The 26,969-nt window shown below is 37.7% G+C and overlaps 1 protein-coding gene across 2 annotated transcripts in view; it reads right to left on the bottom strand.

The window, feature by feature from the left end:
• Positions 1 to 26,969, bottom strand: part of VWA8 (von Willebrand factor A domain containing 8) — a 186,131-nt gene that overhangs the window by 68,180 nt on the left and 90,982 nt on the right. For both annotated transcript variants that reach the window (XM_065848747.2, XM_065848831.2), the window contains exons 22-26: positions 19,952 to 20,027; positions 19,148 to 19,283; positions 17,739 to 17,858; positions 15,575 to 15,780; positions 7,646 to 7,797 (exon numbers count right to left, since the gene is read on the bottom strand). In XM_065848747.2, coding sequence (XP_065704819.2) covers positions 7,646 to 7,797; positions 15,575 to 15,780; positions 17,739 to 17,858; positions 19,148 to 19,283; positions 19,952 to 20,027 — 690 coding nt within the window. The remainder of the gene's footprint in view (positions 1 to 7,645; positions 7,798 to 15,574; positions 15,781 to 17,738; positions 17,859 to 19,147; positions 19,284 to 19,951; positions 20,028 to 26,969) is intronic.

The raw sequence follows: 26,969 nt of genomic DNA, 5'->3' as shown, positions 1-26,969 counted from the left end.
CGCTTGCATATGACAAAGTAGCTTGACAGCAAAATAAGGACAACATGATTTTTGTTTCTTTCCTCGGAAGCAATTTACAAGCACTGAAAGCAGTCTGACTTCGTTAACTGGCAAGAATACCTTCAAGCTAACACACTCACCACTTTTAGTTCCCTTTATTTGGGATCATTTGCTGCTAAAGAGATCTCCTATCAGAACAACATTCCGTGTTACACGTTGCTGCACATTATTGTACAGCTACAGGACTTGGCAAGAGAACAGAAGACATTCCTTCTCCCAGTTTCTATAAATATTTCCAAAGTCTATTTTAAGGAAGTTCTCTTAGACTGTTTGTTAAAAGTCTGTGCTTGGTCTCTTCTGTCCTGACTGATGATGCTTGTTCCTACTGTTAGAATTATTTCCCCCTCTCCCCACCAACCAACCTGGCCCCTCTAGATATCTGAGGTTTGTTTAATTTCTTCTTGCTATTTTTTTCAGAATAAGAAGGGATCCCAAATCAAAAAAACCTTCCGTGGGGCTATATATGAATCTTAGGGAATTTTAATTTTATTTTTTCCACTGAGAACTCAAAGGAAAAGTCAGGGAATGAACACTAACATCCTGTAATCTTTGCAGCTCATGCAGGAAAGCTGCATTGACATTTCTGACTGGTATATTGACACCAAAGCTCAAGCAACCAGCAGAAGCCAGGACTCACAGGCAGGGAGTCACTCAGCCTCCATTGCCATTCTGCATTGGGACCACCTCTCAAGGCAGTCATGTGGCCAAAGACACTTTTTGCAAGCAGAAAATGGTTTGGATGCTATATATCATTGCTGCTCACATATAAATATCCACCTGCCCACAATATGCCATTGGTGCATAGAATGAAGAAAGTGGATGTCATTAAGTGCCTCTTTTATTCAAAGAACCAGTAGACTCTTCATTGCCTGTTAAGAATATCAATAGATACCAGTGTTCGAAAAGTGATTTATTTTGAATTCTGCCTCACTTCAGTTTGCATTTTTCCTTTCTTTGCATCTAGCTAGTCTAGGCAGATTCTTCTCAAGTTAAGAAGAGAAATTAAGCCACACTCAAAAACTAACCAACCAATCAAACCACAAAAAAGCAAATACAATATATTGTAGATTACAACATGCAACATCATTAGGAAAAGACATTCGGCATGTACTGTTTCAACATATACACAACTCTTAGATTAATTTATTCATGCAGCCAGAAAATGGGCAAACAGTCAGGTCACTAGACTAAACGTCAATTTATCCATGAACTGGAATTTTACTTCAAGCTTCCATTTTGGGTTTCAAAATGATTTATTGGCAAAATGTTGGCTACGTCCTGAGGCAAATCTGTCTTGTGTGCAAAAAGAAATGGAAGACTTTTTTTTTTGCGTTATGTGACTCCAAGTAGCATAATCTCTGATATGCCTATAATCAACAACAATCGTTCCCATTAGCTCAATGGAACATCAACTTCCACAAGGATTTGGACTCCGGTTTTAATTCCTTACACATTACTCCCATGGACAACATCCTAGAAATCAACGGGTTCGCTAATAATCATGAATACTCACTAAATTTTAAAACAAAACATATGTTAACAACCAGCTCTAACCAAATACCCTGCTTTATATAGCAACAGAATTACAGATTGCATTCCCAAAGAAACAAAACATTTCCACCCTGGTTCAGCTTTCTGGCAATTTGCTTTGCTAATAGTTCCTCCCGTCCCTCAGGAAAACTGGTTTCTCCTTCTTCCTAGATTCTTGAGGTTTTGTTCTCTTCCCCGTTTCTGAATTTTTCGGTTTCTCTGCGGCAGCAGACCAAGTCATCATGAACAGCAAAGAAGAGGGAAAGGTAGAGCAGAATTTAAGAATAAAACAAAGCAGAATTCCTAACGTGGAGTTATTTGTCAAGAGTAATAGGGATTTTATACTTCCAGGGCCTGACAATTCTGTTTTATACCATCTCATTGCTCTCTCATACAAATTTGGTCTAAGAAAGACTAAGAGTATTGAAGAAATGTGTCTCCTGGAAGATTTTCAGGAGAAAGTGAGGGTGCAGATGGACTGGAACAACATGTCCACACTGAAAATGTGTATATATCTTAACAGTTTTCCCCTATAGTGAATATATGTGGTATGCAATGAAGGAGGGAAATTATTTGATTTTCCCAGGACTTCTAAGTAACAAAAAAATTTTGAAAATAACTTGAAGTGGCAGTTCCAGTAAAAAGCTTCACAAGGCTCTCCTGCCACAGCGCTGTATTTCAAACTAATTAACCAAATACTGTTTACATAGGTGGCAGACAGAATATTACAGAAATGCTACCAGCAGTAAAAATCTGTGAAGCAAAGAGATCTGATGGGTGTAAAAAGTGCAGTGGCTGGGTAAGAACGGTTCTGAAATGCCACTGCTCTCTCCAGATGGAGTGCACAGTGTGATGCACCATTTTTGCTTTCTTCAAAAGCTGGAAAGGGTTTCCAGAACAGAAACACTACACAACAGGCTGCAGTAATCTTGTAAGAAAGCCAAGACTTAAAAGTCAGTTCTAAGGAATTGTTCCTGATCAGTTCTTTGATTATGTAGCTGCCACAGCCTGTTGCTTAAGGAAAATCTAAATTTTTTTCTTTTAATGTTTATTTGCTCTTAATTTCACATCCTGATTTTCTACAAGATCAGTGCTGGCCTTGAAATGGTTATAAAAGTAGGTATTTCGGTCAGAAAAGGTGATTGCACAGGACCTACAGTTGATGGGGCAATTTTACAAAAAAAAAAGTACTATTTAGCCTGATTTTCTTCATGCATGGCAGTCTAAGGGGAGACAACCTGTCAAAAGAAAATTCTCTAGTGGCTGCTGCTGCTGGAGAACTTTTGAAACTGACACCTACAGAACACAATTTCTTTTCATTTGCATCTTTTTGATTTTAGAAATTAAATTAATTTTATGCTAATTAAAAACAGAAACAAAACCAAAAAACCACCACCAAACAACCATGTTCAAAAAGTCTGTGTAGAACCTGCTTTATAAAATTATTAATTTAGCTTTCAGAGAAGACAGTGAAAAATGGCTATGAATCTTATACAACTGAAGTTCCACTGAAGGCACATTCTCAACAGCTGGCTATTGTAGGAATACAGCTGTGAACATGAACTGCGACAAGCAGCAAAGCTGCTTGATACACGATCTTGTCAGCCATCTCAGCACCAGCACAGAATGTGTTATTCAAGGACTTAAATCAGAGCTTGTGCTCCAGCCAGCTGAGGAGACTTCTCACCTAACTTGTTGGTACTTCAGTAAGACACAGTTTGGAACCAGAAACTTCTCTTGCCAACCAGATCTCTGTATTTTATTCAAATACTTTTTGATTAAAAATAAAAGCAGTAGACATATACGGTCTTATGTGAGGCCTCCCATTCCTTGACAGGTAAGTACAGAGCCCTCCCTCTGCTCCCCTTGCAATGCGCAGGATGCACAAGAGACGTGTGGTATGACACAGATCCAATTATTAACTACAGACTATCTATGGGCAAAAAACCCCACATCTCAAGTAAAAATCAAAGCTGTTAAAATGTACATATTTACAGTATATATTAAAAGATCAGTTCATGTAAAATGAATATTCAAGTTATAGCAGGTACCTGGAAGTGGATAGTGACAGGAGGCAAAATGTAGAAAGGCAATTTCATCAAGGATGAATGCCAGAATTAGAGCTGAATGCTGTTTTACTTAGGAATTGCAAATGGTCTGAACTGTGCACTAAAATGGTAGATTAACTGGAGTTCAGACAAATCTGACATAACAGATGTCAACAGGAAAAACAAAGTGTAATTGCACATAAAGAAAGATAATGAATTAATACAATGAGTAATCCATTTTACCCACTGTCTTGGCAAAGCATCATAGACAAGCCATCTGCTTTACACACAATACTGATAAAAATTACACGCTATTGAACAGGTGATGCTAGGAGATACAGACAATATCATGATGTTATAACCTGACAGTACTGAACATGTCAGTGCCTTGAAGAATTGTCATCCTATCTGAAAAAAAAAAAAAAAACAAAACCTCAAAAAATAACAAGCCCAAGTAAAGTGTTGTTTCACAGGTCTAATACATGATAGTAATTTTGGAAATAAATGAGTCAGCATCCACAAATTAATTTCTATCTTGAAAAAAACCAACTACTGCAAGAATTATTTTCCAAGTGGTCATTAGACATCACTTAATCTTTCCTTCCAGGATAAGGTATATTAATTACACAGCCTAAGCAAAAAAACCCCATAATGGGCGTTAGTACCATCTGTTAAAATTCCCCTGTAATTTCAACTGGATACAACCCCCAAAGTTCTTATGTTGAGACCACATATTGTAGTGTGTTGCTCATGTGTCTCATATTTTTGTTCCTATTTTTATAGCAGTTATGTTTCAGCAGAGATTTATATAATTCTGATTTAAGTTTTCTTTTTGATTAAGTAATAGGTGAGACAGACTTCTCCAAAACTTATTAAAATTAAACAAAGATTCACAAATTGTTTGATCCAAGACATGCCAGAGAGTACCCCTATCAAGGAGTCTGCACTTTAGTATAATGATTTTCCTGTCCTAGAACCTCCTGGAAATCCTTCTGTATCACAAACATTCTTAATTGCATAGGATTTGTATTCTTACCAATACCAATGATTTTGCTGCAGGTATGACTAACATGGTCAGGCAGAATAGGTTTGGACTATTATCCTAGTTTTCATGTTACTTAACAGAAACACTGAGCAATTTATTATGATAGCTAGTAAGTCTACAAAGCCTTGCAAATTGGGACTGAAGCACAGAAGTGAACCTCTGTGGGGATATGCTGGTGTCACTAAGACACTGCAGAAATCACATCTAGTAAACGTTCAGATTCGCAGCTTGTAAGAGACTATAGGCAGGTAGGAAAATGAGCTTAAAATTGAAAGCGATCTTGACAACTAATCTGAAAAAACACAACACAGTAAGAAAAGTGTTGTCATGAGGAAAGTTGATTACCTAAAGTGGAGTACGTGATGTGCAGAGTCAGAATCACGGAATGGTTGGGGGTTGGAAGGGACCTCTGGAGATCATCCAGTCCAACCCACCTGCTAAAGCAGGTTCACCAGGAATGTGATCAGGTGGGTTTTGAATGTCTCCAGAGAAGGAGACTCCACAGCCTCTCTGGACAGCCTGTTCCAATGCTCTGGCACCCTCAAAGTAAAGATGTTTCACCTCATGTTTAGATGGAGGCTCCTGTGTTTCAGTCTGTGCCCGTTGCCCCTCAGTCCTGCAGAAAGGATCTGGAGGGTCATGTTTAGAAAACCAGACATGAGTCTAACATTGCAAGAAATGCAAACATACTTGCATTTTCAAAAGGGACTGCTGCATGAAATAAACCTCTGATCTATACCCTCATACTACTCCATTCGGCTCTAGAAGAAGCTAACTTGCCCAGTTTCATGCCCAATGATTAAAGATTGACATGAATCAAGTGAAGAAGGGGAGCAGAAAAGAAAAATAAAAACAATGAAAGGCCTTAAAAAAGGGGGAAGATTGAGAGGATCGGCTGTGTTAAGTCTGGGGATAACTTTCTAATGGCAAGGATATTTAGAAACAAGGTTGATTTGCTTTGGGAGGTTATAGAACTCCATCTCTGAAGGTCTTCAGGCATGAAGCATAATAAAAATCAGATTATAGGTTTTGGATTAACTTGCATCTTTTCTGAAGAAGGTGGGATGGACTAGATTAGAGCCATTTTCCTACTCTCTGGAAAACAACATAGAGAAGGTCAGTACTCTGATTCTGAACATGTAGCAGCTTTAGGAAGTACCTTTTCTGCAGTGGAACAAACACCATACACAATTAACTCAGTGTGTCCATCATGGGAGCTTGTAATACGGGTTGGAACAGATTTGGAGAGATTATCTAGATGTTCTTTTCCCCCAAGGCAGAATCAACTATGCAGAAACCATTCCTGGAAGATGTGGCTATAATTCAAGGTGATCACCTGTGGCTTACAAACTCCACTGGGTTAAATCTCATGACCAACAGCAAGGCTGTCTTGGAATGAAGCAGCAGGATAACCTGAAATGCCAGCCATGGTGGATGCAAGTGAGATACTGAGACCAAGATTTCTGGATCATCAGAGCCAGATGGTCAGCCCAGTCCCAAACTTGAATGGTGAAATCTAAGAAAAAGTTGCTTTTATCAGGTGTGTGTGAACTGCTCCTGTAATTTCTCCTCCTCTTGGCCTTCAGTGTACAGAGTATATACCCATAGCTGCCAGTCAAGATTAGTTTCTGATGAGCATCTTGTGGGGGCCTTGTAAGTCTGTTATCCTTAGTGTAACCTGTCCTATAAAACCACAGTGATGGCTTCAAAGTGATCAGGCGGTTATCTCTAATTCAAAATGATCAGATCTTCCTTCTATCTTCTCACTTCTGGACTGAACAGTCCACAATTACAGCAGCCTTTCTTTTACATTTCCTAAGCCTCTGATGATCTCATTACTAAAGAGTCTTCTCCAATCTACCTATGTAAATCCACATTTAATACTTCTAAAAATTATATAAAGCGCAAATTTCTCAAAAAACTATGAGAAACGTTATAATTCTTTAAAACAGAAATTACCAAGTGATGTTTAGCAAGGAAACTACAGCAAGAGTTTCAAGCCTATATTGTAAATTTGACAGAAACTGCAGTTGCTCAAGTATTGGTTCCCTAGGCATTGTAATTCTTCCACCATCAAAATTAAAAGGTTCACCACAGTCATTACACTGCCAGTATTCTTTTAATAGTTATACGTAGGATGTTAGATATGATAACTGCAGTGCTCCAGCAGGAGAAAACTACACATGGACACTTAATATCAAGACATCATGTCATAAGAATCAGTCCCTCTTTAGCAAATATAAAAACTCAATTTCCATATATCCATAAAGCGTTCTTCATGAAAGGGAAATATTTGTTTCTCCATAAATAAACTAAGCATTAGAATTGAAGCCAAAGTAAGTTTTTCTAATTGCTTTCAAAAGGCTGCTGTCTGTGAATAGCAGAAGAATGAGTTCAATCTGTTTCATAATTCAGTTTAGTCTTAAAAAAAGCTATTTTGATTCTAAACTCTGAAAAAGTATATGGTGTAATATGTCAACTATTCACACAATTAAAGAATAACAGTGATATACAGACACATACAAAAATGGCTCTCGGCGATTACATGCACTGCCCTATTCTGCAGGAGTGTTTTTGCAGAGCCTTTTGTGAGTATCAAAGTAAAAATCCCACTATGCCCGATCTAGGTGATAAATAACAGGACAGAAACATGTTGCCAGTCAATTAAAAACACAGGAGAAGAAACAAGTATTTCCCTTTATTAATACATATTTGTTTAGCATACAAACTATCAATATGTACATGGACATTAAAAATTAAATATTAGTAATAAGCAAGTACTCTATCATAAAGTAATTTATACTGTTGTAACTTATTTGGAGGAATATAAATTTGAACCAGAGGAGGACTGACTTCAAGTATTCCAGGCTGTTTTTAGATCAGTTAGCAGCAAGGTACCACACTACAATAAAGTGATCAGGAGAGACCCATCTTCTTAAAATATATCTTAAGTTATTCTTACTCCTTGGCCAGCTGTACATTGGTCGGTTTTGCTCCAATAGGTATCCCATGTTTGTGCAAAGTACTGATTAAAATTTCACGCATTTCATTGTTGTAGGAGTCAAAGTCAAATACATTTCGGACGACATTTGCCAGTCCTTCCGCTGGAAATTTCTGTGAAGAAACAAAGACCCGCAGATTTATTTTACTGAATACCTGTTAAGTTACAGCATATAATTAAATACTTCTGAAATGAATAATTATAACAGTAACTTTGTTCAACTTAGACAAGTGCTCAAGTAATCTTTTTTTAGTTTCCAGAATAAAGGAGGTACATTGCTTCAAGTCAGAATGAAGTTACTGACACAAAACCTGAATTAAACAAACAAGCAGGAGATAATTACAGAATCAGGGAATGGTTGAGGTTGGAAGGGACCTCTGGAGATCATCCAGTCCAACCCATCTGCTAAAGCAGGTTCACAAGAGCAGATCACACAGGAAGGTGTCCAGACGAATTTTGAACATCTCCAGAGGAGACGCCACAACCTCTCTGGGCAGCCTGTTCCAGTGCTCTGGTTCCCTCAAACTAAAGAAATTTCTCCTCATATTCAGATGGAAACTTCCGTGTTTCAGTCTGTGCCCACTGCCCCTCATCCTGTCATTGGGCACCACCAAAAGGAGTCTGATCCTATCCTTTTGACACGCAACCTTGAGATTATTTAAATACACAACATCATTAATGTTTTAAATAATTATTTTCATGATCCACGTAACAAGATATAGTGTAATCATTGGAACATATAACAATGTACTTTCAAAATTTGGAACTGCTTTCTGCTAACCTTGAAGACCTGACACAAACACACGTATTCTTAAATTCAACTATACAATTCATTTAAGAATTCTGATACTTGACATTGAATATAGAAAAGCAGAAGATACACTGCTTATTACTAAAAATTACTTTAGGCCAGGATGGATTTTAGAAGAAATAGAAATTAACTTAGGAGGTACAAACATTTGTTTTCTTAGTGAAAAAAAACTACCTGAAATGTGCTGTGTCCATAAAGAAAAAACAGATTTTAGATTTGCCCCGAAACTCCAATAGCAAACATGCACCTGTCCCCATTTAAATTAAGGCAGATTCCAGTAAACATGGACCTTAATGTATGTGGCCATAATTGCACATTCCAATAAGCTTATATTTCAAAGGTACATTTAGATAATTTGAACAGAATATGTATTGTGCAAAACTTTTGTCATTGATAAAAACAGCTTTTTTAGTTGAATATGTTAACACATCTAAGTTACTGAGTCTTTTCACAGTCTTCAATAAAAATCTATATATTCTAGAATTTTACCATCTAACAGCTTTATTTTATCTTTTTTTTTTGGGTTTTTTTTGACAAGAAACAGGAACAAGCATACTTTTATTCTGAACTACTCACTATTTCTTCATATGCTTTTTGTTTGAATATTAGATCTTTGAGAGCAGGACATAGATGCCCCCAACTCAGAATGACACACTGACGGTGATGAACATGTAAAGTAGTATTTTAGGGAGTTGAAATCTTAACTTCAGCTGTGTTTCCCCCATTAGTGAGCGAGACTGGTACAAATAACTTCAAACCCAGACTTAATGGAAGTCTCAGAGAAATGTATTAAAGCATTAAAAATAAATATATTTGAGTCCCTAAATAAAAACTTAACCAGAAGTAAACACAACATTTTCATAAATGTTTTGTAATGTACTCTTAATCAAATACCAGCCTTAGTCAGGAGTTTAGTATTTTCCCAATTCAATAAATATCTAATCTCTGAACTAAAATATACATGACACAACTAATGCTAAAATTTGCTGGTTACTGTCCTAGAATGGAATCCCCACTGCTAGAAATAGGCTTGTACAAACCTTTTTGTAATATGTGGTGTACATATTTCAGTACTAGTGTTGGTATGAAAAGCACACTAAATTATGTCCTGCATTTCAAACCTGCCCATGAGGAACCTACTAGAAGTTTCGTGTTACTACAGCTTAGCAAAATACCAGTTAGTATGGGATAATATAAAGTTGTCCTAAAGTTTGTGGCACCCTGGTTACAATGTCCATTCTCTACCAAATGAAACAGGTTACTAAAAACAAGGTTTCTCCCAAAAGCTATTCTGTTGAAAGACTATGAACATTTCACATGTGATGTAAATGCAAAATTGAGTCAAAGTAAACATCATAATGAAAAAAAAGACCACAGACCTATAAAAAGGTATATCACAGTTAAGTTTAAAAACATGTAAAGCTACTCAGTGCTCAGTGTGCAGGGCCTCATCTCAGTCTGTTTTGTAGTATGTCTTCTTTTTGATAACAAGAGCAAAACATGTCCGGAATTGTGCGTGCATTACATAATGAAAACCTTACCCAAGTAGTTATTTCAGAACATTTATGATGATAAATAATGCATTTTCTGTGTTTTTCCCTTCTCACTGCAAAGCACAACCAACAAACTAGCAGCAAGCAATCTTGTTCACTCATGACCTGCTCTTTTACCTGTCCTGTGCTAGATACTGCAGAAACCTTGGTCAAGTGCTTCGAATATTATCTGGTTTTCAGTATTAGTTTGCAAGAATGTCCACATTTTTCTGAATCAATGGGTGACTTTTGACACCTACACCCTTCTCTTCAATGAATTGCCTCAATAGTTCCATGTTCCCTGTATCAGTACGACATTATAGAAAATTTATTTCCTAAGGTACAACTGATGGCTGCTGTCAATAAAACCTGTTGTGAACACAAGCCACTTGTCAAAAAGCTGTCTACTTCAGTTATTAAAAAAATCGCAGCTATCGTTTCAATCAGAACAAATCTGACCACTTTTTAATATCTACCTGAACAACTGCTTAGTGCAGAACAGCAACGGCGGTTCACTTGAAGCAAAAAACCAAACCAAACCCAGAACGAACAACAACAAAAATCCCACAACAACAAAAATGTTGAGTTGAACATTAAAAAAAAAAAAAAAAATTTAGTTTCTATTGATTTTTTTAAACCAGATTACTGGAGAAAATATTGATCTCTTATCAGTCTGTCTGTTTCTCATTCACTGATTCTTCCCCTTACAAGTAACAACTCCATGTACACCTCAGAGTATTTTCACAGCTTAGGTTCTTTGTTATTCCTTAGAACAGTAAACAACACTTGTTTTGCTTTTAACAAATTTGTATTTTTATTTACATATTTTATGCTTTATTTGATGTGGAGATGTGACAGAATTTGGTTTGTTGAAAAAGGCATGTATTTCTGAATCTATCTTTTCATGAGTACATGTATTGCTACAGTCTGCTTAAAAGCAGAGTCCAGATTTTTGTTCATAGAATCATAGAATGTCCTGAGTTGGAAGGGACGCACAAGGATCATTGAGTTCAACTCCTGTCCCTGCACAGGACAACCCCACAGTTCACACCATGTGTCTGAGGGTGTTGTTCAGTCTCTTCTTGAACACTGTCAGGCTTGGGGCCGTGACACCTCCCCGGGGAGCCTGTTCCAGTGCTCCACCACCCTCTGGAGGAAGAACCTTTTCCTGATATCCAACCTAAACCTCCCGTGGCACATCTTCCTGCCATTCCCTTGGGTTCTGTCGTTGGTCACTAAAGAAAAAGAGTTTGCCCCTTTTGCCTGCCCCTCCTCTTCCCCTTCAGGAAGCTGTAGCTGCCATGAGGTCTCCCCTCAGTCTCCTCTTCTCCAGGCTGAACAAACCAAGTGACTTTGGCTGCTCCTCACACGGTTTCCCCTCCAAACCCTTCACCAACTTTGTAGCCCTGTTCTGGACACTCTCCAGTAGCTTTATATCCTTTTTTTCCCATGGCACCCAGAACTGCACACAGTGCTCCAGGCGAGGCCGCACCAGTGCAGAGCAGAGCAGAACAGGACAATCCCCTCGCTGCCCGGCTGGCAATGCTGTGCTTGGTGCACCCAGGACACGGGTGGCTATCTCAGCTGGCCACGACACACTGTTGGCTCATGTTTTAGACTTTTAACTTGTGTTCTCACTATTCCTCACTTCCCTACATAGCCCAGTGACCTCAGATGCCCACACATTTCCCGTCCTGCCAGCACCATCCCAAAGGCTCATCCTGCCCCCAGGGCACTAACAGGTCTCTCCCTCCCTGCTCATCCCTCCACACCCTTGGCTTCCCCCCGTATCCCCAATGCCTTTCCACTGAATGCTGCCAGCTCTGAGTCTCCTCAGCTGTCCTGTCAGCAGGGCAAGAAGCACCATGTCTGCGGCTCATCACTGATTAATCAGTGCTTGTGTCTTTAGTGTTCACCGTCCACTGCCACGAGAAACAGCTGAATTCTCCCCTGCCTTTTCATACACAGGGAGACTCATTTTAAACAGTACCTCTCTGTCACATAGCTACTGGTTTTGATTAAATCGGCAGAAATCTAATTATCTTTGAAAGCTAGTAACTGAGATTCAGCATGGCTGGTCAAAAGGGTAAAAGTTTATTATTGATGTGTGTTTGGCAGCAAGGTGAGAAAGGGATACAAACTGTGATTTGATAAGCCTAGTTTCCTTTCAAGATTAAGCTGAACAGAAAAAAGTATTCTCTTAGCACAAAAGCTTACTGAGCAGGCCTAAAAGCCTGATAATTAGTAGATGTCAGGGCCAGAAGATACCTCAGACATTTAAAGCCTCAAAATTCATAGTATCATAGAATAGTTTGGGTCGGAAGGGACCTTCAAAGGTCATCTAATCCAACTTCCCTGCAAAGAGCAGGGACATCTTCACCTAGATCAGGTTGCTCAGAGCCCCATCCAGCCTGGCCTTTGAGGTCCCCAGGGATGGGCCATCTACTGTCTCTCTGGGCAATCTGTGCCAGTGTTTCACCACCCTCATTGTAAAAAATTTCTTCCTCATGTCTAGTCTGAATCTCCCCTCTTTAAATTTAAAACCATTACCCCTTGTGCTGTGGCAACACACCCTTCTAAAAAGTCTGTCCCCATTGTTACACTAGTGCCTACTATCAGAAAGCAGTCTCAGACACAAACAAGAAAGAAGGCCTGTCAGAAAAATCTCAGGTTTCCCAAAGTCAATAGAGTTAGTAGAAAAGCTATTTCCATTTTATCTGGACTAACAGGGCTTGCCCGATTAACATCTCTCAGGGACACTGGGTGAATCTGGGCTCTGCAAAACAACATACAAAAGGTCTCATGAAAACGAGTATGTTAGACTGAGGAGCAGACTGTTCAGAGGAGCAGTCACAGCATACAAAGGAAGTTACAGGCATCATACGGTAACCCAACAGAGCAAGAGCAGAGCTTCTCAGCTTGCCTATAAGCCACTCACAGCACCACTACTTCTGGCATTTGACAGTCTGAAAACTGCAGGGAAGCAAGACAAAAAAGAAAGCTTCAGGCTACCTGCAATCTAGAGTTTCAAGACTCAAATTCCTTCTACAATCAGTGGGAAGAAATTGTTGCGGCATCCAAGTTTGGCACCTGCAGTAGACAACTTTCCCTGTGCCTTCAGTTTCAGGTCTTCAAACTAGTTTGGTATCCCATGCTTCACCAAAAGAAACTTTCCTTAAGGAAGATTTAGTATAGAGGTAACCTAACTGTGAACACAGTGTCTAAGCTACAACGAAATTGCTACGGGTTCCCTATTTGCATAATGTTTATGGGAAGATGCCTGTGTAACTACACTGTAAATGCAGCCCTATATGTTGAAGACCACAATTAATCAGATTGCACAGATTAGCTTAATAATATGTTGATGCCACAGTAACCACAATATTCTTTTAACTGACTAGTCTTGATGCTCAGATGCTCTCTCAGATGACAGTAATCAACTGCAATTTTTTCGTCCAAAACACCTAACCCATTTTTGCAGCAGAAAAAAAATTCCAAAATTATGTGAAAGAAATCAACACAATAGTACAAAGAGAGTGGGGCTGTGGAACTGCTGTAAGGGAAATTGTTTAACAACATGACTAACTTCCCTCCTTCCTTCCTAAGGACCAGCAATTTTACTGACTCATTTCCCTCCTTCCTCTTTCTTCTCTACCTGAAGACCTAAAAAGCTTCTTACTTTGGAATAATCATTATGTTTATACTCATTGTTTACATTTGGCTACTGCCAGCCTTTTTATTATGCAGACTGAAAAACAAGTTACTGTAAACAAAATGTTGTATCCTTTCAAAGAGGCCGGGATCTTGAAAACAAATGCTACAGAAGAAATCAAAGCTGCATGTTGGAGATTTATCTGGACTTGACTTTGAAAGAGGTGAAAACCAGCAGACAGGAAACCTCTCCGCTGATCTGTGCCCAACACCCAGGTAGCAGCGACCACACTCATCTGGTTAAGGGAAGGAGACACAAGCAGAGTAAGTGCCCTTAAGACCATGAGCATCGTAACTCTTCCAATCTTCAATTAGATGCTGTTTACACTCAAAAAAAAGAGCCCGCATGTTTCTGCACCAGTGCGTGACAGAAAACAGGGCAACTTCAGACTACTTGGAGGCAGATGATGAAGGAAAGAACCTCCACAGGAAGGTCGGAACAGCCAGAGAGTATGAAGACGAGGAGGAACTCAGTCAACAAGATCCCTTAAACCACCAGCTTTTAAGCAGCATAGTGGCCGTTCCTCAGGTCTGTAATTCTTCCACTTGCATTTCAAATGTAACTCTGTGTTTAAAGACATCAGTGATATAATCAACATGGTCTATGTTTTATCAGTTTGGTAAGCAAATACCTATTAACTGGTAATGGATCCTAATAAGCTACTCTGCTTACATGTTTGTTTGGATGGATTCCTCAGCTTTTAGGTCTGGATTCTGTTAACCCTTAGTACAAAGTTATAAATATATAATTATGTTTTCTTTATATTATTATCATAATAGCACAAATTTACTTTGCCTCAGGACCTCATTGCACCCTAGAGACCACAGAACACAAAAATCTATTCACCCCAGAAATCTAGACGAAGATTTTTAAAAGAAGTAATTCTAAGGTGCAGGATCTAAATGTCTGGATGAATGTATGTGAGCGTGTTCATGAGCACAAACACAAAACCATCACGCAACCCTGTTACACTAGGCAGTGTTAAACACGGGAATAGTAGGTCAAAGAATCTGAGAAATTATATTGTAATTGTAATGATTACAAGTAATATTTACACTAATCTTTTTTCTCAATCTAGGATTCAGTAATTCAAGAAATAGCCTATAAATTGCACAAATTACTAATTTCATTATTATAAACAGAACAAAATAAAAGCACTGCCATGCAAAGAGTATTAAGATACTTTAAATTTCAAATACTTCGGAAAAAAAAGTATCCTCAATTTATAAAGACAGAAGTCAGACTCTACTGTTGTCTTAAAAAAAAATCATCATTAAATCAGAATTCATGACTTGACAGTTAAAATGTGTGTAGGAAGCAATCATGGATCCTAAGTACCTGCTTGTTAAGTTGTTCTCCATCTAACATTTTCCTCTGAAAAATTCCCCCTGTGATGTATTACAGTTTTGCAGCAGGACTTGTTTTGCCCTGGTAAATGATTAAAGCTAAACATTTTATAGCAATGTAAAGTGAACAGTTGCATTGTCCTGGAAGCATTGTATGCTGAATATACAATTTTGTAATGTAGGCTAGTATGAACATTGCATACTGCATTGACAGTGTGAATGTGGTATTTTCTCGCATAACAGAAAAACAGACACTCAAGGTATTTTTAGATCTATAAATAAACACACAGAAAAAATATCTGCCTGTGTACATCTGCAATCCTTACCCTCAGACTCCCTGAATATGATGATCACTTCAAAATGCAAAACTTTCCATAAGAATGAAATAAAAATGCACGAACAATGGCGGCACCTTTTTCTAAAAGCTTCACACATTAAAAAATTAGTAGTGGTGAACTCAAGTTTTCAATGAAATCTGATGTGTTGTACCTGTAAATGTTTTACAACGTTCACAACTTCTCTAGTTGAATAGGGATAGTTAATAATTCCTTGGTCAGCTAAGCTCCTGAGTTCTCCAAAAGCAGCCACCAGTTTCTGAAGAATCGGTTCAGGAACATCAGGACCATATTGTCTAAGCATAGCCAATTCAGACTGTGGTTTGGGATTGTCAACAGCATGGCAACTAAAAATGTCCCCTAAAAAGAAAAAAAAGCATACAGTCAAGTAATTCAAGAAGAGCGAGCATCACAACAGCCCCTTTAAGTTTCATAAAGCACCTTAAATGGAAAAGCAATGGCTCAAGAGCATGCTGGGTAACTCCTTGGTAAAACAAACAAGGCAAAAACTACTTTGAAAAATGTGAAGGAAAAGCTTCACATGGAGATCTCTCATGACGTTTTAATGAAGGTGAACACAAGGGAGAAATTAAGTTTAAGTAGAAACACAAGTCAAATGAAGCAGAAAAAATAAAAGGAAAAAGAAACGGAAAAGGAGAGGGGAGACAGAGAAAGAGAGGAAGAAGGAGAAAAAGGGAAAGAGAAAAAGAAAAAGGGAAAAAAGAGAAAAAGAAACAGACGAAAAAGAAACAGAGAAAGAATAACAGGTTTGAATGGGACCAATTTGTGAACACCTGCAACACATCACAGGATGCAGGGAAATCTTGATATGCAGGAATACACTAATGCAAACGCAGTTGAGAGTTCTACAGCAAATACTGCATTTATCTTTTCTTTCTACCTGTCTTGAAGTATGGTAAGAAATATGGCAAGATTATTTCCGTATCTTTGCATTACATTGGTCCCAATCATAACCTATAAAATTCATATAGAGTCCTTTAACAGTCGTACGAAACTGCAGAAGCATCATCAGATCCTGCTGAAAAAGGACTTGGATTAAAAGCAGAAGTGCCGCTATGCTTGAAAAACAAAACCAATGAAGAACTCCAAAACCTCAACCAAACCTCTGGCACGTGGGCCACAAGCAATAACACTGGGATGATTGACTTTGTTAAAAGTTTCATGTGAGGAGGGAAATAAGGTCATGAAAAAGAAACAGGCTATACTAAAACATCTTGGGGCAACATAGCTGGGTAAAATTCAGACCAATGGGTCTCTGACATGGAATGCCCATTCACTGGGAGCTACATCTTAAAAATAAAAGGCTATCATGCAGTATGGAATTCGGTTTGCTCTTGCTTTTTTGAGTACGTTATTATTTCTTTTAGAAGCAGCATTAGAGCCAAAGTCAACAGATAAAGACACACAAATTAGGGTGCCTGCATAAATGGCTACGCTAATGTAGACAACACAGTCAGTGGAGTCTGGAGGGCCCTTCAGCTGGTACCATAGGTGTAACACTGCCAAAGCCTTGCCACTTAGACTGACACGGGACTATGCACGTCGATGAATTCTTCATCGCTCGCCCTTATGCAACACAAATCCTTTCTTCTGCTGTGAGATGAAGCTGTGGGAAATCTTTGCTGACACACAGGATTTTTAGGACCTACCAGGAGCTTTTTGAAATGAGGCTGCTGTTGATACAAAACACTTGGATGCAAAATATGGACAGCCTTATGTGAAACCGGGACAAATTCAATATGTTGCCAAATACATATGTCTTAATAAGGTCTGTCACACACAGCCATGTGCATGGAGAGGTTAATGGGCATGAAGAAGCAGGTAGCACTAAAGAAAACATCAGCCTGCACTGCTGAGAGGAGAGAAAAGAACCATCCATGAAGCCCCCACTGTTTGATATGGAGAACAAAAATGGTGAGCAGTTGTGTTAACCATTGATGTAAGGAATCAAGCTGGTTACAGGTGGTTTTGCTATATTTGTAACAATACATGCTCATTAATAACAATTTATTGTATCCTTGTCTATCTGCTGTCTTTGGACAGATCCCATAAAATAAATTAGTTGTAACACAGATGACCACATACAGCTGTTCTCTTCAGGGCAAGTTCAGGCACTTTTATCAAGACATCTAAATTCACATGTTGGTCTTCGAGCTGAATCTCACCATGAGTGTCTTATGTGAAATCAAATATCAGTATGTATAAGGACCCCTTTTTCCCATGAAATCTAATGAATAAAGACAGTCATTCTATTAATCAATTCTATTCAAGATCACCATTTAATATGAATCACTTACCTAATGTGCCAAAAAAGTCATTACCCAAGAAGGGAAATCCTGGTCTATTTGCTAGAACTATCATCCTAAAATCAGGATGAATAACTATTGTATTTTCTCTTCCTTCTACATGAGCATTATCTGGAAATGAAATAAGATTTATTAATTACATATTTAAGCTTTGCAATTGTGAATGAATTAAACAAACATAATTAGATTAGAAGACTACTTCGAATTAGAAGAACAGTTACAAAAGAAGGTTCAATAGCTTCTTAGCATGTCATTCAACTATAGTGTTCTAGGTTTCATTTTATAGTTTCGTAATTTTTTTCCCTGAAAATTTAACCAAAGTGTTTCATTTAAAAAAATAAAAATGGATCACTGTTCTTGTGGTGGGGATTAATTTTCCTGTTTATGCTTCATTTCAGCAAAATGCCAAAGCCAATGGCGAATAACATGTGTTTTTATACAGGTCTGATATTATCCGCTCTGGGAACAGAGGACTGAAATTCCTCCTGGTTATCACAAAAATCCAGGAGAAGTCAGTGACGCATGATTTCACACATGTGAAGGCTCCGTCTCTCCAAAATGAGTCAGACTGACCCCACTTGTTCCCTTGCAGTGTGTTTCCAGCGGCACATGGTGTTTGGGAATCCTGTTACCTCCTTTAAAAAACTACAGTAAGAATTGAGACTGGTTAGCAAGATATTTTTAAAAAATGCCCACCTACAGTTCATAACAACAAGCAAAAGACAAATGTTGTGCCATGCAAGTGAATGATTGCTCCACTCATACTTAAATGTTGTTCCCAATATGGTTAAAAAGCAACTAATTACGTAAAACACAGTGTCTATTAACATTAAGAAGACATTTCAAACATGGTTTTTCTTTGAAAAATAATTAAAAATATTTAGTTCCTGCAATTCACATGAATTAAATTCCATTAAATCACAAAATACTCTCATCCTGCAGGATATATTTAAATAATACAAGCATATAAAATATTTGATTAGATTAAAACGTTAACAATTCAACCTTATATATACTCCTATCTTTAGTTACAGATCTGATCAAATTCCGCCCCAGCTATCCAGATGGGCAAAATCAAGATCATAATTTGGTCAACTAGAACTTTATTTCTTACGGTGAATGACAAAAAGAAAGGTCAACTTACAATTTTTTAAATTTAACGTATTTTTTTTTCAGCAAAATTATTGAGAATGCTCATTTGGGAAAACTTTGTAGTTATTTTGTAGTTATTGCAAAAGTAGTAAAGAAAATGACGGTTAATTTTTTAATTGCTAACCTTTTGGCATCATGTATGTTTTCCGTTCAGACTCTTTTGAGTCTCTACTTAGTAATGTAATTGCTGAAAACCAGCAACACGTTACATCTTACTGCAAATGATCAAAACGCTTTCATCTACTTACTGGCAACAATTCGCCTTCCATCTGACAAAACCATTTCTCCACTTTCTACTAATGTTTTTAAGATGCAGGTGACATTTGTTGGTGCTTTGTCTGCCTCATCAATTACCAAAATATGGCCAAGCTTCACTGCTTTTACCTAAAAGAGAAAAGAATCAAATCATCACAACCCCCTCAAAAATAACTGCAAGAAACTACATTACTGATGTCTCAGTAGTGGTGACGCCTCGGTGGCACTGACACAAGAACGGAGATAAGCTATGACCCAAGTGTAGCAGAGAAGAGGAAGAAGGGAGGTGATAGAGGTGGGTGTTTCTCGTTTTTTGGGACAGAGGCGGAAAGGACTGTGCTAGAAAAGGAGCTGAGGAGCCCGACAGAGCAAACCGGAGTGCTGATAGAGACATGCAAAAGCAGTTTCCATCTACACTGTCAAGGTGAAGCTGAAAGAACTAAAAAATGGTTGGAAGAGCTGTTTGCAGTTCAGCTTAGCAGGTGGGTTTGAGATACCACTCAAAATACCACTGTATTGGTTAGAATATGTCAGGTGTACACTAACAAAATTATTTTCCGCGCTCATTTTATGCATTTAGACTCCCAAGACCACCATCTTATTTGGCATTTAGCACAGCAAACATGACAAATGTGACAAAAGTAAAAGTAAAATGAAATGTTACCACACTCACTGACTATCCCACAAAAGTAATCAAATCACCAAAAAAAAATTCTTATTTGAAAAGCCAGCATGTTTAACTACTTGTTTCAAATGAAAAACATTTTCAGATATACAATCGAAATGTTACTACTGACCAGTGGTGAATCTTCATAAATGATAAGACCGTCTTTAACAGAAGGCTGCAGGGTAAGGCTCTGTACAGTGGTATCCCTGAAATGTGGAAAACCAGGCAGTATTAATTAAAAATACACAGGAATTTTAGTTACAATAAAATGCAAACAAATAAACGAAAAGCTGAAGACTCGTTTTTTCTAAGAGCAAAAAATATCTATTATTTTTATAATTCTTGAAGAATCTGAACTGAGAAATACACTGTGCCAGCTTGGCCATCACAGGTGAGTATCCCTGTCTCTGCTGGGGCCTTCACAGTAGTTCTCAATTTCTCATAAACCCTGGAAATAAAAAGGAAATCTTTTGCACGTAGGCATACAACTGCTGGTGCTATTATTTCTAGACAAGTATGCTCAAACTGTCATTTACATGACAAACACGGAAATTTCCCCAGAACCAAACAGGAATTTGCAGTATCATAGTCAAATCATTAATGTTTTAGTTGCTCTTCTACACTTATCACCAAGAAAATCAAAAAAGACTAAAAATACTCTTGTGGAATTCTAAAAATCAATTATTTTTAGTTCTATCTAAACTATATCAGATTGGATAATTTTCATTAGCACTTGCTACATTTTATATCATGAACTGTGTAAGCTCTTAGATGGGACAAAGGCTTTTAATAGTATAGTATTTCTTTCTGAAATTCTATTTGTGTTTGAATTGCCCAAATGACTTTTTCATTCAAATTTAAAATAGTGCAATTAAAATCAGTAATGAGAATATTCTTTAATCTTTATTAGTATCATCTACATCATCCCCACCAAACGCAGATAAATGAAAAGCAGCAGCAATTCAGACAGGTTGAGCAACAGACATCAGCACAGTGGATGTACCTATATATATCATGTCTTTAACCTAGATAATACCCCTCCTGATTCTATGACATACCTGTCAAAACCTTTGCCCAGGTCTGTAAAACCAACCCCATTTACCTTGGGGTTCAGAGGGATCAATAAGCTAAGGAATAATTCAGAGGTGGGTGATGACAGAAGGTCCCACAATTCCCACAGTTTCATGGGCACTAATATGCAATTCAACCTCAGGGCAAGCAGGCCACGTCACCCTTTCCTCCTGTATTTCCGAATTTGGATTAGTCTGTGTCAACAGAACGATGGACTTATCCACATGACAAAACCCATCAGGAGAGCCCCAGTTACGCTGCTTGAGATCCACGTGCTGGTCGATGGGGCAGGCGGGAAACCTTTGCACTACATGGGAGATGCGATGCAACAAAAGCCTCTTACCTTTCACAGCCGCATTGTATAACAATACTGTTTGCTTAAGCTAACGTGACTCGCTGTTCCAAATATCCACCTGAGTTCTATTTTTAATTTTGTAACCCCTTGTAATAAAAACAACAATATTCTGATAAGCTGCATGGGTACAGGAAAGCAAACACAGCCCTGTTTGCAGCAAGCGATTAAATGGCTGGCTTCCCATTGCAGTTTTAAACTGAAGGCATAACATGCACTCTTCCTTTATTTGCAACTACTGTTAGCGGGGCTTCTGTCCCTAATAACTAATAATTTATTGTTTAACTGTAAATTCATGATTGATTTATTCCAGCATTTCCCACACACAGCAATAAAGCATAGGGTGGGAAGGGAGATCTTTAATGCTTAGCTAATTCTTCTGAGCTTTAATCCAGGAGTGGAAAGGTAACAAAGCTGGGGCCACCTTCATTTAACCCCGTCAAATGCAGCCTGTCACAAGCAGCAACATTCCCCAAAATAGTTATATTCATATTGCATTCACTCGCAACATATGCTTTCTAAACCACTAAAAGAAGCAGTAGCATGAATCCATTATCTTAGAGATCCCACCACGGCCATAAAAGCAACGCTTGTCTTGTCACCCTGTTTGCCCACCCATCTCTACACTGGGAAAAGAAATCAACAACGGATCCAAAAATAGCAATAAATGAATGACTTTTATTTCTTCAACACAGATCATTTAGGGACTAAATTCTTGGAGTGCATGTATCAGCCTCCCTCCATCACCAGTTATTTCTGGTTCAAGCCTATACAGTCGCAGACGCAGAAGAATTTTAAAATGTTTAAACCAAGCCCTAGGGTATGAGAAGGCACAGTCACAGGTTACTAATTAGCTAGAAATAATTCATGAAAAATGTTCTAAGGAATTAATCCAAAGAGAAAAGGGGAAGGATTTGTCAAACCTGAACTGTAATCTCTTTAAAGTAGCAGAAATGTGAGAAAATGGGAGGTTCTAAGGAAAGCGTAAGCCAAGAATAAGGTGAAGGAAGCTGAAGCATTGCAGGATGCTTTGCAGATCATATATTTGCACTCAGCAGCCAGTGCATGAAAAAATAAAGTGAAGAGAGCGTGGCAGGAAAGGAAGGTCTCTAGTGGTGGTGTGGATGGGCACAGGTGGCAATGGAAGGAAAGACATGAATGTCAAAGGTCATTTTACTGTAACATAAAATTGTGTATTTTATTTTTGCTGAGCTAATTAACCCTCTGGCTCTGCAGAGATCACTCACAAGTCCCTGATGTGGAATATTAAACTGTGCTTAGTGACACCAGCAGCCCACAGAAATCCTGGGTTGTTCTCATTCTTCAGGGAAGACAGAAGTGACAGTATCTTTGGGGGAAGAAAACACTGGGACAGTTTACAGTTTACTTCACTGAAGAGTTTATAGTTTACTTAAGCACTAGTATGAAAGCTGTATGAATAAAAAAAATGTAGAAGAAATAAAAATGGAAGAATAATATACATTCTAAATCTAACTTCTGATTTTTTTTCTTATCTGTGGCTCCCTCTATTCTTCTACCTTGCTGTTATTGAGCCTTAATATTTTAAGGAAATATTTCAGGGGATTTGCAATGTATTATAGAAGCTAATTATACAGTCAAATATTCATTCTATTGGCTTGATATTGTAAGTGAATGAAAAACTCCTGTACTTGCTTAGGCTATTACATTCAGCCATGTACATAAAAATGATTTTGCCAGGGTTAATAATGATAAATGTTTTTTTCCTTTCAGAATCATAAGCTATGCAATTAGATGTCATTAATTCCTGTTTTTCGGAAACCTGAGTATAATAAAAACATGATAAGTCTGAAATATTTCTGATCAGTCCGGTATGCAGATTTTTCTAAGTGTAAAATATGTTTGGCACTCAGAACACTAGACTGTAGAATTTCACTCCCAGAGGAAAGGAACTAAAAATTGTAATTCACGTTCACTTATTAATATTAGCATCTTCATATTAACATGGCTCTAACAAAGACATGAATATCAAAACCTCCTAATTTCATCACATTTGGCACCCAAGATGAAAATAGTTCTGACATAAAGAAGCAAGACTGTGGGAATGTAGAAGCAGGTGAGAAAAACTGTCTGACATACTGTCATCCTACTCAACTGAACTGATTCATCGTCTCCTGATAGTAAAAGAAAAATATGAAAAGCTCGCTAATATCTTTCCTAAGAATGTATTTTTATTTTTATCGAGCAAGCTGTCCTCATGAGCTCTCTATTAAAAAAAAAAATTTAAAAATCTGCTACTGAAACTCAGCAGCTCTTCTGACAGTACCACTCAATTCATAGTAGGACTTCAGAGAATTATTTTGATGTTTTTTGTTTATTTGCTCACATCACTGCCTTTTATTTATTTTTTGCTACTGGTGCATTATTTCCCCTAAAGGCAGCATTTTCTGAGGTCTAAAGACTTACTTGAACATACAAGTTGGTGACAGTTACTATTTCTTTGACAGTAATGCCTTCTTTCCGGGGAAGAACCATCAGATGTGGCAGGAAAAATTTCCATCAACCACAGAGACTGTTTAGTCCATTCTGCCTCTGCCAATTTTCAAGATTTATCCAAATTCTATTAAATAATTGAATTTTTAAAATTACTCCAAAAAGAAAGGAGAGGAAATGCACCCAATAGCTATTTCACTGTTTAGAGTAGAATTCTCCTCTCTACAAATCCAATGAGTTCAGCATTTCTTATTCCGTTAATTGGAGACACAAACTTTCTCCCAGTCTTCATTACAAATGTTAATGCCATCTACCTGACGCAGCAGGAAATATTCCTTGTATGTTTTGAAACCTTCCTCCCCAGGACACTGAAATTTGAACACCAAACCAGATTTTGATCCACTTTATAATTTACTCATTGTCATCTGACTTAAGAAAAGGAAAAGGTATCTTCCACTGCTGTACTTTAAGGCTTGAGTCCTCGGGAAAGCTTTTGTTGAAACACAGGACACAGTGTCAGGCCCTCAGTTATCATTACAAACATCAATATTCACTGGAACCACTCCAGCTTGACAAGTGCTAAAGAATATTGTCCTGGCTTTTGTATGCACCTACACTGAGGCTGAAAGTGTGAGGGAGTATCTATGGAGGGTAACCTTGTGTTTTGAGGGTTTGTATTCATGGTAACAAGCTTAGATAAACCAGATTTATGGTTGGGTTTCCTCATATTCTCCAAATGGAACTTTCTGGTACTTGAAACGACAAACCACACACAGAATATACGCTCTAATAGTTGTTCTTTGTTTCTGTGAGATATCTATCTAAATACCTATGTATATAGATACATATATCTTGTCAATTACATTTCAATCAGACATGAAATACCCATCTGCTGTGACCTAATTTTAAGAGCATTTGAAAAATAATCAGGCCGAGGGCCATCTGAAACTGTTAATTGTTTAGCTAATCCCCTCATGGATTATCCTGATGAAGAGTAGGCGATCTTAACACAAGGAAAGAATCAGCATGACTTTGACATTTACAAATGAATTTCTTTAGCCAACCTACCATTCAGTCATTCCACTGCATGAGCTGGTCGCTGTGTTTAGGGAATTCTGAAATATCTGAAAAGCCAACCAGCTGTCTCATTTCTCTGTTAAGATAACACCGTAAAGCCTTTATGACTTATTTGTATGCACTGATCATTAAATTCACATTTTTTTTTTTCAGCTAGGCCATTATACATGCTCAGCAGGACATATATTTGTTTAAAATCCAAGAAATTATTTGGAGTATAAAGGTATTCATCACTCAGTATGACTGCAGTTTGCAGAACAAAGGCCAAAGGGAATTACACATTTGATTCAGGTTATATGCCTAAATCAAGTTACAGATTTACTTACAAGTGATCCATCTTTCATGAAAAATCTGTAAATGAAGAAACATGACACCCCCCCAGGTCCCCTTATTGTGTATAATAATACATTTCACTGAGTAAACAGTGAGAAACTGTTATTTCAGCCTTAAAGGAAAATGAAACAAGAGGGTCTTCCAAACTAAGCTATTTCTCCATAACAGCTGGACAGCAGGACATTCGAGCTGAATTCAATCCCTACAAAAGGATAACTGAAATAGGTCTCTAATAGCTGGAATCTGACAATAGCAGAGCCAGTCAGCCAGCTTCTGAAAAGCCAACGTTGCAAACAGAGACCATCAGCTTGTGTGAACTCTCAGAAGCTTCGCAGGGCAGCTCTGTATTGACTGAAAATGTATTTAAGAAAAGGGGAAAAAACCAAGAGTGAGAGTTAAAAACCATAAAGATACCTATTCTATGCTAGCAAATACATTCAGTGCTTCACAACATAAATCTTCATAACATAACATAATATTATATTATTTATTCCCAAACCTGAGCTGCAGAAAGAATGAAGCCCACACTATCAGGTTACGGTTTACAACACTGAAAGAAAATACTCTAGATTTAGACATTCATGACTCAAAAATCATGAGGAAAACTTCTCTAGCTTTTTTTTGAGGCCTGTTGACATACATACACACAGATGTCTTCACTGTGTTCAATGGATTTCTCTAATAATCCGGTGCAGCTGAAGAGCGCTGGCTTCAAAACCAGTCTGCTACGGACACAGCTTTTCTGGGCTGTTCATTTTTTAAAAACAGATCTGCAAAGCTGTAACAGCATTTAAATTGCTTTACATAGTCCTGTCTTCTTTCAAGAGCAGATAACCAGAAGCAATTCCGAGAACAGGGACACTATAGTTCTACAGTATCAGGTGTTCATCTGTGCCTTGGGCAAAGGAAGTTATTCCTTCTGAAACAAGTTTTTTAACTGGAGTTAAAAAAAATTGGAAGTCAATGAAGCTGAAAGGTTAGTTTTAAATGATCTCAATAGGTGAAACAGGTAATTGGATTTTATAGTGATTACGTGTGCTAAAAGGGGGAAAGAAAATTACCATCTAAAGATTAATGGACAGTTTGTAGTAGGTATTGCTTGTAGGGACACCATAAGCTCATTTTCCTACCCCAACCCTCTTCATTCATTTGATTGCTAAAGATCGCAGCAAAATTACATTTATTTTGAAAAGGATAACATATGTAAACTCAGTTAATTTTTGGAAGAAAAGATCATCAGATTACTGTAATTTATTAGGGAACTAGAAAAGGTACAACACGAAATGTAGTAGATTTTTAAAATTAACCCCGTATCACACCCTGTACCCGATCATCAGTCACTAAAATAAACACAGTAACTTCGACAGGAAGATGCAATATCATAGGTAACATCTTTGTAAGGAAATGTAACATTAGGAAAACCAGAATAAGGTAGCATAATATCTTCTAAAATGATAGTAAGATTATCAGATAACAAAAATATTTTCTATAGCACTTAATATTTTGCTGACAGTGGTAAAACATCAAATGCACAACAAAGCTAACTTGCTTTAGCATATATCTTAACACCCAGAAAAGCAGAAAACAAGTTGTGAGAGAAGATATCACACAGAGAACTAAGACTTAATACGGCTAATTTAAAATCAGAAGCCTCAGGTAAGAACTACATTTTCTAACAGATTAATTTAAAAGCAAAAGAAAAAGTAAACTTGCTACATTCTGTATTTTTATGAAAAAGCATTAAACCACATTTATAAACAGCCTCAACTTTTTAGACATTACAGAGACCACTACTAATACACCACAAAAACATGCCCAGTTGTTTGGTACATGACTTTATGAA

This window comes from Patagioenas fasciata, chromosome 1 (assembly GCF_037038585.1).
Source record: "Patagioenas fasciata isolate bPatFas1 chromosome 1, bPatFas1.hap1, whole genome shotgun sequence".
NCBI lineage: Eukaryota > Metazoa > Chordata > Aves > Columbiformes > Columbidae > Patagioenas > Patagioenas fasciata.
This window is presented reverse-complemented; position numbering and strand designations above follow the sequence as displayed.